The sequence below is a fragment of the Raphanus sativus genome, unplaced genomic scaffold (genome assembly GCF_000801105.2).
Source record: "Raphanus sativus cultivar WK10039 unplaced genomic scaffold, ASM80110v3 Scaffold3144, whole genome shotgun sequence".
Lineage (NCBI taxonomy): Eukaryota > Viridiplantae > Streptophyta > Magnoliopsida > Brassicales > Brassicaceae > Raphanus > Raphanus sativus.
The window spans coordinates 1-12,160 of NW_026618451.1; the positions used below are offsets into that span (position 1 = coordinate 1).

General features: G+C 38.2%; 3 protein-coding genes across 5 annotated transcripts; 1 reads left to right on the forward strand and 2 right to left on the reverse strand.

Annotated features, from left to right (window-relative positions):
- Nucleotides 1-445: 445 nt before the first annotated feature.
- Nucleotides 446-1,313, reverse strand: LOC108852373 (cyclin-dependent protein kinase inhibitor SMR8). Its single transcript, XM_018625873.2, has one exon. It carries the CDS (start codon nucleotides 1,125-1,127, stop codon nucleotides 795-797), a length of 333 nt encoding a protein of 110 aa, XP_018481375.1. The 5' UTR covers nucleotides 1,128-1,313; the 3' UTR covers nucleotides 446-794.
- Nucleotides 1,314-3,409: 2,096 nt separating this feature from the next.
- On the reverse strand, nucleotides 3,410-8,372 carry LOC130506352 (uncharacterized). Of its 3 annotated transcripts, none has more exons than XM_057000992.1 (6): nucleotides 7,892-8,372; nucleotides 7,673-7,713; nucleotides 6,288-6,599; nucleotides 4,567-6,248; nucleotides 4,348-4,388; nucleotides 3,410-3,594 (listed from the first exon to the last, which is right to left on the reverse strand). In XM_057000992.1, exons 3-4 carry the CDS (start codon nucleotides 6,597-6,599, stop codon nucleotides 5,319-5,321), a joined length of 1,242 nt encoding a protein of 413 aa, XP_056856972.1. In that variant the 5' UTR covers nucleotides 7,673-7,713; nucleotides 7,892-8,372; the 3' UTR covers nucleotides 3,410-3,594; nucleotides 4,348-4,388; nucleotides 4,567-5,318. The 3 variants fall into 3 exon arrangements, with proteins under 3 accessions (XP_056856972.1, XP_056856970.1, XP_056856971.1); XM_057000990.1 differs by having other exon boundaries at nucleotides 6,288-6,973; XM_057000991.1 differs by lacking the exon at nucleotides 7,892-8,372 and having other exon boundaries at nucleotides 6,288-6,973; nucleotides 7,673-7,885.
- A 409-nt stretch (nucleotides 8,373-8,781) lies between these two features.
- Nucleotides 8,782-11,323, forward strand: LOC108832286 (ribose-phosphate pyrophosphokinase 3, chloroplastic). The gene is made up of 7 exons (XM_018605804.2): nucleotides 8,782-9,228; nucleotides 9,373-9,688; nucleotides 9,786-9,881; nucleotides 9,997-10,065; nucleotides 10,279-10,407; nucleotides 10,498-10,597; nucleotides 10,967-11,323. The coding sequence occupies exons 1-7, from the start codon at nucleotides 8,843-8,845 to the stop codon at nucleotides 11,098-11,100; spliced, it is 1,230 nt and encodes a 409-aa protein (XP_018461306.1). The 5' UTR covers nucleotides 8,782-8,842; the 3' UTR covers nucleotides 11,101-11,323.
- The last annotated feature ends 837 nt before the right edge of the window (nucleotides 11,324-12,160 follow it).

Consider the following 12,160-nt stretch of genomic DNA (forward strand, 5'->3'; position numbering starts at 1 on the left):
ACAAAAACTTTTTTGGCGTATTCTTTTCTCGGATTCCACTTTTATTACGTCGGTGGCTGTCACACTGACTCATACTCATCATCGAATGATGTTTGATGACATTAAAATACAATCGACGTAATTTTGTGCATACTGTAAATTGAAAATCATTTACATCCCAATAAACTGTTAAGAAATTAAATTAATGTGATATCATGACATTTCGTTTAGCTTTTGTATATATAGAAGAAACATTTTAAAGCAAAAACGAAAGAAAGAAGGATTTCTTATTTCTAAATAATTCAAAAGATAATTAAAAGATTAAAAAGGCAAATAAAACAGAAAGTAAATAAAAGGATAGCTAAAAAGCGAAAAACTTTTGATCTGTGGATTGTGGATCATATTGTTAATGTCATCTCAGAGTTCCAAAAAAATAAGAAAAACTACAGTATTTCGAGGAAGATAATTTCTATAATCAACGGACTTCATTGAATATGAGTGGGAAAGAGCGAAAGAAAATAACCAGACAAGAAACATTTCAAAAATTGCAAATCAATAAACCAAGCTACAACGACATGTCATATATTTAATAAGTATAATTACTGGAAAAGGGAAGGGGGGGGGGGATAATTGGTACATAAACACGAAAGACTTCCTATTCAGCAACCTTAACTAGTGTCCTAACATTACTAGAAGTCTAGAACTGAAAACACACACAAGAACATAAGAGTACGTTCAGAATCTAAAACTTAACCAGAATCGAGAAGAATATTACAAACCCTAAAGAAGGTTAGAAAGAGAGTGAAAAAGCAGAGTTAACTAGCTCTCTGAATGAAAACGGTTTCGAGGTCTGGTGGACAGAAGAACTCTCTACCGCCGGCAACGCAGCTGCACTTGGACGACGGCTTCCGCTTCTTTGGTGCCGCTGGGCACGGCGGGACTCTTGGAATTCTGACGGAAACCGCTGTAGGTGTTGTCGGACACTGATCTTGATCCTCTGTTTCGGTGACTGTGACGTCAGAGGAGGAGGAGTTAATAGGCTTGAGCGGCGAACGTGGAGGGTGACCGGCGATAACCCATTTTTTACCGTCAGTGGCTTCACGTATCTCGCCTTCGAGTTGGTTGTAAGATTTACCGGGAAATCCCATGAGTAAATTGGATGTGTATTAAATAAAAATAATCAAAGGTTTGCTTTGGTTTTTGGGAATCTTAAGGGATTGATTTGCTAAGTTGAATGAGGCTTTTTGCTCTTGTTCCTCTCTCTCTCTTTCTAATTTGGTGGCGAATGTGAAGTGGAAGGGGACAGACTAGTTTTATAGTCAACATTGTATTGAATGCATCAATCAGATCGGTGTCGATTCAGTTCGGTAATTTTCCTCTTCTTCTGACTTAAATATTATGAAAATGTTTTTTTTTATATTTCAAATTTTTTTGTTGGACAAAAAAGTTAACTATAGAAAGACAGTGACATTGAGTGCGTACTTTTTGAAATAGTTTATATTCGTTTCTGAGAACAGAGTGGAAAGTGGAGGGAATAAAGGGGGGAGAGGAGTGGTAACTATTCATAATTTGAAATTTAAACTTTCTGATTAAATATACTATTACGGAAGTTGTGGAAAGAAAAAGATGTGCCATGGATGCACTAGTTCCATCTGTGATAATATATATTAATATTTTGAACTAGTATATAATGCATGATATTTAGCACTTTTACCAAAAAAAACTTAAAATATGTTGAAATAAAATATTATAGGGATTCCTTCGAGAGAGAATGACTAAATATGAACTTAGGTTATTATTGTATATTGTCACATGAAATTCAAGTTCGTATAAAACAATATACATCTATATGAATGCGGAAGCAAAAAAAAAAAGAAAAGAAAAGAAAAGCTTCCATTGGTGTAAATCTACCCCCCCCAACTCATATGAATGAAAATAGATACACTGGAATGTGTTCGGCAAATATTGTTTTAAGTATTTTTGGATGGAGTGCTAACCAACTTATCAGGATCTACAACTTGTGAGAATTGCGCATATGATCAATTCATATATCCTATACATTGCTATTGATGGGTGGAGTATATACTTATAGATGTGACATATGTCAAGTACGTAGGTTAGTGTGCTTACAGTTTCTTTGTGGATACATGCACGTCGGTGTGTTTACAGAACCGTAGTATGCCAAATCGTCCTTGTATTATAGCCTATAGCAAAAATAAAAAGTTGTATGTGTCATGAATTTTTTTGTATCTACAAACTTTATTTGAGTATCCGCAGATTTAGCATGAGATCATAATTTGGAAGACATACGGTGCTATATGATACTTCTAATGGAGAATAGTGAATAGATTGACGATCTATTTCCCTTAAAGAACTATCGTACAGCATCAAATATCTTCCAAACTATAATTTCATGCTAAATCTTTCTAGAAAAATAGTTCATAATCTATATCTCCCCAAATTGAAACTTTAAAATGCAAAAACACACACTCATAATTTTAAACCTTAAACCACACAAACCAGATTTAGTTTGGTTTGCTTTTTACCAATTAAACATTAACCATTTAAAATTGACACTAAACAAAAATTAAACCTTCTCACAACAAAACCCAACCCTTCTAAACCAATTCTGGCAAAAAAAAACGAGAGAAGCTATGTCGATGATTCGTGACGGCCTCGATGAGACGTGTATTCTGCAGGATAGTTTCCAAAAGGAAATGGATTCGAGTATCTGCGATGGAGAGAGGAGTTCACATGAAAAGGGGGACAGAGAGACCGTGACACCTGACTAAAATGAGAAAATTTAAAATTGAAAATACAAAAATGAGTTCTAACAATGAGAATAGGGAATCCGAGGAAACGCGTGACCTATATGTAAATACAAACAAACAACACAAATTTAATGTTTAAGATAGTTATAATTAATGATTTTCATGCAGTAGTATTAAATGTATCTTGTAGAATATGCAACTAATAAACGGAACAGAGTCGTTGAGATTCAGACTTTCGCAGTTTACGTTGCCCACACCCGTTCAGTTGACGGTCATATGTTTGACTTTCTTAATGGTCAAAAGATTTTCGAAGATTCGAAGCTTGGATTATAGAGTGCTTGCACCAAAGAAAATTTGATGGTTTAGATTTCAGAGTTGTTACACTGTTCGTTTTGTCGGTGTTTTTAGGCAACATTAGAACTCTGATATTTTTTAGGTTTTTCACTTGTCGTTTGTCTTTTTCTTTTTCCTACCAAAGTAGGGTTCTACGGCCATAACAATTTTGATTGACAAAGTACACAAAAGATGTCATGCAATAGTAGTTTTGACTATCACAAGAATAAAAAACTATAAGAAACATAGAGATAAACAAAGAGGCTGCTAACACATTTGTCTGCATACCAAAGAAGAATAATGTCGGTAGTTGACACTTCTAATATTTCTGTCACACCCGCATTCTCCAAATTAAATAATAAAAATAATAATAATAAATAATCATAAAATCTCCGTAACTGAAGTACTGAAATAATCGCCAGAAATAATAAAATATAAGTCTGAGAATAAAACAAATGAAAACGCCTAGAAACACCAGTTGTCCGATCAATCTCATACTCGTCGGTCTCACCTGTAAGGAGGGAAAAGAGGAGGGGTGAGTAACAGGGGAGTCACTCAGTGAGGTATGGGATGTTAAACCGCAAACCACTGACTCAGTACATAGCACTACTACCATGTAGGCCTAGCTCTAGCATGAAGCAAACACGGTGTCTAATACACCACATAAAACATCCAATGCGCTGATAGTACATGCTACTCTATGCACCCTCGCATTTCCTTATAAGGATATAAATATATAAATATTCATGTATACCAAAAGTATGCGTAGTATAGAAGTGCTTCCCTATACTCCCGCATTCTCCTCATACACAGTGCTACGTAGTATAGAAGTGCTTCCCTATACTCCCGCAGCTCATGCGTGGTACAGAAGTACTTCTCTGTACGCCCCGCAATCTCAACACAAACAATTGCTACGTAGTACAGAAGTGCTTCCCTATACTCCCGCAGCTCATACGTGGTACAGAAGTACTTCCCTGTACACCCCGTAATCTCCACACAAATAGGCCGATACAGAAGTACTTCCCTGTATCCGGCTAACCAATCCATATTATATATGTATACTTATAAAACAGTTTTAACATCACTCAATTCATTCAACCGTTGAATCCTCTATTATCCTATTCCGGTTTAACAATCAATATTAATAATAAATAAACAAGACTCTCAAACATACTCGATTCACAGAGACGGAACATGTTTCGAAACTAAAATTTCCATAATAGTAATACTAAACTAGTTGAGATTTAAACGGAATAGCCCTCACCTTAGCCACTGACCGAGATGAACAACGGAAGATGCGGTCAACTGCAATACGAGGATTAACGACTTAGGTCTAAAAGTTTCCAAAAATAGAAACTTTCCAAAAATAGAAACTTTCCTAAAATATAACTAGGGTTTCCAATAGAAGACTAAGTTTATGGTTTTTCGGATTTGAACAGATTTAATACCCGAAACCAAAATGATCATAACTTCTTAACCGTACCTCGGTTTGACGATCTAAAAGATGATTCGGAAAGCTGAGAACGAGACCTTTCCAATGGTATCTCGCTCGTTTTCTAGGTCAGTCTGGATAAACGGGAAAACGTTGATGAAGTTGACTGTTTGTGGATTCGTTCACGAAAGTTTGGCATCAAAATTCCATGATTTGATAATCCATTCCCGAATTTCCTCAATACTGGTCTCAGATGTGTTATGCAGAACAACTCTCCAGGAAGATGAAGGTAAATTATGATCGTTGAACCCGCTAAGAGAGAGAAGAACGTGGAGATGGCCAGAGATGCTGGTGATGAAGAATGGCTGCGCTGCTTCTCTTTTTATTTTAGGTTTTAAGAAGAAAGTAATACTTATAATTAATATATAAGTATACCCGGTTTACTAAACCATTGATGATTAATGATTTAAGCTTGTTTAACCCAAATAAATAATTAACCAGAATTTTAATTCTGGTTTATAAAAACCGGGTCGTTACAATTCTTCCCCACTTAAATGGGAATTCGTCCTCGAATTCAAATCATGATTCAGTTTTCCGGTTCTCTCATCCGGTTCCTTTTTCAATTGTCGTAGCAAAAACCATGAACTAAAAACGACCATATATGAGTTTACCAATTAACAAGCAAGCTTTCACAAGGAATGTCAACGTACTAAACCACAAAAATTGCAAATAACAAAGATGCATACTGGCTCACGGCTCACTCCCTCTTAATGTCGTGTAGCATAAAATCGTTGATCGATGGTTTAGCGCTTAGGCGGCGATAAATCTTCTGCATGTTCCCTCGTCGGGCAATCCCTCAACATATGACCTGGCTGACCACAACCATAGCAATCCTTAGATGACTTGTCTTGTGCAACAACCTGCCTCTCAAAATCTGAGTTTATTGGTTTAAACCGGCAATTTCTCGACATGTGACCTGTCCGTCCACATGAATGACACCTTATGCACTCTCCATTATGATGATGATGACAACGAGCACAACTCAGTGTCTCTTGCTGGTCCCATGTCTTCTTCTGAGACTCTGTAGTCTTTCCAGACTTGGTCTGAACTGATTTGAGAAGTTTCTGCTCCTCTATCCAACCTGCTTCCTGTTCAGCTGCTTTCTCCACCAAGTCTCCCAATCTGTAGTAAGTGACGACATTACACCTGTTGCGAATCTCCAAACGCATCCCATCCAAAAACTTCCTGATCAACTCCTCTTCAGGAATACCACCTCCAACAAACCTGCGAAGCTGGTTGAACTTAACCTCATACTGCTTGATCGACAAGTCCCTCTGGCTCACATGCTCGAAGTCCCTCTTCTTTCTATCCATAGCTTCTTTTGGAAAATACTTCCTATCAAACTCCTCAATAAAATCTGCAAAAGTGAGAATGTCAGGCCCACGGTTTAATCGCACTCCCTCCCACCATACCAATGCATCTCCACGCAAGTACTGCATAGCCAATCTAAGCTTAAACTCTGGGGGGCAGTCAATATTCTCCAACTTCCGTTGTAGACTCAGCTTCCAATCATAAGCGGCTGTAGGGTCCAATGTTCCTACAAAATGCTCCATACCCATGTTCTTCATCATACTTGTGAGCCGGTAAAACCTCTCATCATGAACTGGATAAACCTGTGGTAATGGCAGTGGAGGTGGCAGAATCTGCTGGCCTGGAATCTGGTGCACTGGGACCTGAGGAATCTGCGGTGCTGGGATCTGCTGCGCTGGGACCTGAGGAATCTGTGGTGCTGGAATCTGAGCAGCAGCCAACTGACGGGTAACTTCTTGTGCGGCTACTCGAGTAGCTTCCTGTGCAGCAACCCGAGCTGCTTCCTGGGTAACCTGCTGAATGGCAGCCTGAGCAGCTTGCGTAGCTGCTGCCTGAACCATCTGCATGAGTGCAGCCTGATCAATCGGTGGAGCTACTGGCGGGACACCTTCTGTCTGAACATCCACTGGTGGAGCCTGATCATCAACAACCTCGCGAGCATCAACTCTGGCTCTCACGGTGCGAGTACGCTTAGTTCCTCTCTTTGGCGGCATCTGAAATAGAAGATGGCAAAACAGTCAACTTTCTCATAAACCAAATCATTAACGATTGACGGAACAATGTCGAACATAATGGTGCTTCTAAGTTTTAAAAATCATTGAAAACATTTTATATCTTTGAAAATCAGGTCCCCTAACCGGCGTCCCGGGTCAGGGCCGAGACACATCCGTGCTCTGATACCAAATTGTCACACCCGCATTCTCCAAATTAAATAATAAAAATAATAATAATAAATAATCATAAAATCTCCGTAACTGAAGTACTGAAATAATCGCCAGAAATAATAAAATATAAGTCTGAGAATAAAACAAATGAAAACGCCTAGAAACACCAGTTGTCCGATCAATCTCATACTCGTCGGTCTCACCTGTAAGGAGGGAAAAGAGGAGGGGTGAGTAACAGGGGAGTCACTCAGTGAGGTATGGGATGTTAAACCGCAAACCACTGACTCAGTACATAGCACTACTACCATGTAGGCCTAGCTCTAGCATGAAGCAAACACGGTGTCTAATACACCACATAAAACATCCAATGCGCTGATAGTACATGCTACTCTATGCACCCTCGCATTTCCTTATAAGGATATAAATATATAAATATTCATGTATATCAAAAGTATGCGTAGTATAGAAGTGCTTCCCTATACTCCCGCAGCTCATGCGTGGTACAGAAGTACTTCTCTGTACGCCCCGCAATCTCAACACAAACAATTGCTACGTAGTACAGAAGTGCTTCCCTATACTCCCGCAGCTCATACGTGGTACAGAAGTACTTCCCTGTACACCCCGTAATCTCCACACAAATAGGCCGATACAGAAGTACTTCCCTGTATCCGGCTAACCAATCCATATTATATATGTATACTTATAAAACAGTTTTAACATCACTCAATTCATTCAACCGTTGAATCCTCTATTATCCTATTCCGGTTTAACAATCAATATTAATAATAAATAAACAAGACTCTCAAACATACTCGATTCACAGAGACGGAACATGTTTCGAAACTAAAATTTCCATAATAGTAATACTAAACTAGTTGAGATTTAAACGGAATAGCCCTCACCTTAGCCACTGACCGAGATGAACAACGGAAGATGCGGTCAACTGCAATACGAGGATTAACGACTTAGGTCTAAAAGTTTCCAAAAATAGAAACTTTCCAAAAATAGAAACTTTCCTAAAATATAACTAGGGTTTCCAATAGAAGACTAAGTTTATGGTTTTTCGGATTTGAACAGATTTAATACCCGAAACCAAAATGATCATAACTTCTTAACCGTACCTCGGTTTGACGATCTAAAAGATGATTCGGAAAGCTGAGAACGAGACCTTTCCAATGGTATCTCGCTCGTTTTCTAGGTCAGTCTGGATAAACGGGAAAACGTTGATGAAGTTGACTGTTTGTGGATTCGTTCACGAAAGTTTGGCATCAAAATTCCATGATTTGATAATCCATTCCCGAATTTCCTCAATACTGGTCTCAGATGTGTTATGCAGAACAACTCTCCAGGAAGATGAAGGTAAATTATGATCGTTGAACCCGCTAAGAGAGAGAAGAACGTGGAGATGGCCAGAGATGCTGGTGATGAAGAATGGCTGCGCTGCTTCTCTTTTTATTTTAGGTTTTAAGAAGAAAGTAATACTTATAATTAATATATAAGTATACCCGGTTTACTAAACCATTGATGATTAATGATTTAAGCTTGTTTAACCCAAATAAATAATTAACCAGAATTTTAATTCTGGTTTATAAAAACCGGGTCGTTACAATTTCTTTTTGGGTTTCAACTTTCAACTAACACATTTTCTATGCATAAAACGATTTCAGGCGCGTGTACCTTCCCAAGTTTATTGTTGCCTCATCGTCCTCCTTCCTATTAAACCGGAAACAAACCGAATATCCCGATCAATATTCTAGTTAAACCTAGATAAATCATTTGATCTCGGTTTATACTGTAAAGTTCAGCTCCGAGGACATCCAGAACCCACGTGTAATTCAAAGCCCGGGACAAAATTAAACTCGAACCGGTGGTTAGGTAAAATTAATCAGATCAAACCGGAACAAATCCACCATCTTCACAACGTGCCTCGTTTGACAGGTAGGGGCACATGTGTCAATTTGTAAACACCACTCCACATGTCAGATTCTTTTTTTAAGCGCAAAAATTATAATTTTTAATTTCGAAGATATCCGCCCGAAAACTTCGTATTTTTTGACCCTTCGTCCTCGGAAATGGCGGCTATTTCTCCGGCGACTGCAACAACCGCTGCTTCTCTATCTCTGCCTCAGTTCACCTCCTCTTCATCCTCATCCTCATCATCGTCTCCCTTTTCGCTGAGTTTCAAAACTGCTACGGTCGGTAGCCGCTGCGTGAGGTGTGGAGTGAGAAGCCTAGAGAACCAGTCGGGTCACCGGAGCCTCGATTTCCTGTCCAACGGGGATCCGATCAGTCTAATCAACCCGAATTCGTCTCCGATATCGATGGCTGCCGCGTCGTCGGAGTCCGGTTCGAAGTGCTCGAAGCGCGTCTGCCTCTTCCACAGCGACGAGACCAGAGATCTCGCCGAGAGGATCGTCGCTCAATCGGATTGTATCGAGCTACGAAGCATCAATTGGAAGTAAAAAAAACCACTGATCTCTCTCTCATTCTATTGGTTTATTAATTTCATTGTCGTTGGTTTGTTTGATTCTAACTGATAGCTTTGACTTTTATGGTTTTGGTCAACAGAGTATTATTCACAATTATTTGTTCTTTTTTTTAGGAAATTTGACGATGGGTTCCCTAATCTGTTCATACAAAATGCTCAAGGCATTCGTGGGCAGCACGTCGCCTTCTTGGCTTCCTTCAGTTCACCGGCTGTGATCTTCGAGCAGCTCTCTGTTATCTATGCTCTGCCCAAGCTTTTCGTCTCTTCGTTTACACTTGTTCTCCCGTTCTTCCCTACTGGGACTTCCGAGAGAATGGAGGACGAGGGTGACGTGGCGACTGCTTTCACTCTCGCTAGGATACTCTCGAACATACCGGCTTCCAGAGGTGGGCCGACTAGCTTGGTGACCTTCGATATACACGCCTTGCAGGTCTTTCATTACAACCCTTTGATCAATTGCTCTTCTGTTTGTGTTTTCTATGTTTTTTTATCTTAGATTCTTTTGTATGTGTTTGTTTGGATTGTAGGAAAGATTCTACTTCGGTGATACTATACTTCCATGCTTCGAAAGTGGTATACCTTTGCTCAAGAGCAGACTCCAGGCTCTACCTGATTCTGATAACGTAAAAGTCTTTTTCTAGTGACATTTTTTTCTTCTTCGTATAATAAAACTCGTTATAGATTAGTGTTACGTTCAAGACGAAATCATGATGGTTTACTAATCTTCATTTGTTTCAGATTTCTATTGCATTCCCGGATGATGGAGCATGGAAACGTTTCCACAAACAACTCCAACATTATCCAACGGTATCATACTTTCTAATGGCTAATAATCTCATTTAGCATCTCACAGTGAACCCATGTGCACTGTTTTAGTATATAGCAACATGTGTTTAGTTAGCATCAGGTCACATTATATTTAAATCCAAAACAAGCATTTGCAGCATCGTATCTTGAGTAGAAAATCTTTATATTATAATCCGTCAGGGGTTTAACCAGTAATCCCTTTTTGTCATTCAGATTGTTTGCAACAAAGTTAGAATGGGAGACAAACGAATAGTGCGCATCAAAGAGGGAGACGCCGAAGGAAGACATGTCGTGATTGTCGATGATTTGGTTCAGTCAGGTGGCACGCTAATCGAATGCCAGGTTCTGTACTCAAGATTCGACTCTCAAGAGTGTATTAACTCCAACTCTCACTTCTTTTGTAACTCAACACTAACTCTTGTTCCCCTTCAGAAAGTCCTAGCTGCACATGGAGCAGCGAAAATAAGCGCATATGTAACACACGGCATATTCCCCAAGAGTTCATGGAAACGTTTCAAGCTTGACACCAAAGGTAACAACCAAATGATATGATTCCATCCAGGGCCGGCCCTTGCAGGAAGCCGATGAAGCACCCGCTTGAGGCCGTGCATTTTATTAATTAAATTCGGCCACAATTTATAGATATTTTCTTTAGTCTACTGGTAAACTCATGTCCAATATTCATCAGAACAGGGGTTCGACAACTAGTGGCCACCATCCCACTTTATATTTTTTTCTTTCTGTTCCTTTTTTCTTCAGAAAATGGCCACATTTGTTTTGCTTGCATCCAGCCATTCAAATTCTAGGACCGGCTCTGATTCCATCCAAACCAAACCATTTTTTTTTCTTTTTTATTTGCCTGACTAGTAAAAGTCTTTGTATGTGGCTTTACGTGTTGCAGGTGATCCGGCGGAAGGGTTTAGCTATTTCTGGATCACAGACTCGTGTGGATTGACAGTGAAAGAGGTGATGAACAAGCCTCCTTTTGAAGTTCTGAGCCTAGCTGGTTCCATAGCTTCTGCTCTTCAAGTTTAAGCTTCTGTGGTTTTTGATTTGAGTAGACAAATCCAGCGGGAAATAATTTTTGGGTTTGTGAGAATCTCTGATTTATCAACTTTGGTGTATAGTCTCGTTTGAAGCATTTGCCATTCCAGACGTTTGTTTTTTTTTAATGTAGGAAAATCCAATAATGTGATGATGATTCATTTCACTTCTTTGTACTTATAATTGACAATGAATTTGAGAATATCGAACGTAATTTAATTTTCTGAATATCAAATTATTTTTTAAATTTTTTTTTTTTTTTAAAACACGAAAAAGAAAAGAAATCTAACGGGATAAAGCTTCTAGATGTTAAAATCAAATTCCAGTTGGCAAGAAATTAACTGGTTTGAATGGGGTTTGTTGAGCAAAAATTAAAAAAGAAGTTATATGGGTTTAGTTTTTTTGACTCGACCCCAGTAAAGGCTAATGAATCCGATCTAAAGCAGAAAAAAAAAAGAATTCAAATAATAACTAGATTCTGACCCGCCCTTCCAAAGGGCGGGTATATTTTTTGTTTTATTTTTTTTTGAAAAACTTATACTATGTTTTTTAATAATTATATTTGTGTTTAATATTAATTTAATTTAATATAATTTTTGGTACCTTTATTAAATATGTCAAATTGCATAACTATAAACTTGTGCCATATGTATTTCGAGAAAATATTTTTAAACTTTATTCTTAAAGTTTACAACATATTATGTTTTTTAATAGTTACCTAACATAATTAATCATGAATATTTGTATCCAATAAACCCGACTCAGAATCGACCCTTGCAACATATTACGTTTTCTTAGTAATTACCTAATGTAATTAGTCATAAATATTCGTATCCAAAAAACCTGACTTGAAATTGACCCGAAAATCAAAGTCTCATACTCTATTAGACTTGACATATATACTCGAACGGATCTTACAGTGTTATATCTGAAAACCAATATATATATATATATCTATACTATTATTTGCGAAGTAATTTTTTGCAACGAAGCTCTCACGTTAAAAGTTAGACTGGCTAAATACAAAGTTACCCTTAATGATTTTATATAT

Excerpts from the sequence above, each read along its gene's own strand:
- LOC108832286 (XM_018605804.2), top strand. The coding sequence starts at position 8,843 with ATGGCGGCTATTTCTCCGGCGACTGCAACAACCGCTGCTTCTCTATCT. Across the intron at positions 9,229-9,372 it reads CTACGAAGCATCAATTGGAA|GAAATTTGACGATGGGTTCC; the intron begins GTAAAAAAAACC and ends TCTTTTTTTTAG. Across the intron at positions 10,408-10,497 it reads GCACGCTAATCGAATGCCAG|AAAGTCCTAGCTGCACATGG; the intron begins GTTCTGTACTCA and ends GTTCCCCTTCAG.
- LOC130506352 (XM_057000992.1), bottom strand. The coding sequence starts at position 6,599 with ATGCCGCCAAAGAGAGGAACTAAGCGTACTCGCACCGTGAGAGCCAGA. Across the intron at positions 6,249-6,287 it reads CAGCACCACAGATTCCTCAG|GTCCCAGTGCACCAGATTCC; the intron begins GTCCCAGCGCAG and ends CAGATTCCTCAG.
- LOC108852373 (XM_018625873.2), bottom strand. The coding sequence starts at position 1,127 with ATGGGATTTCCCGGTAAATCTTACAACCAACTCGAAGGCGAGATACGT.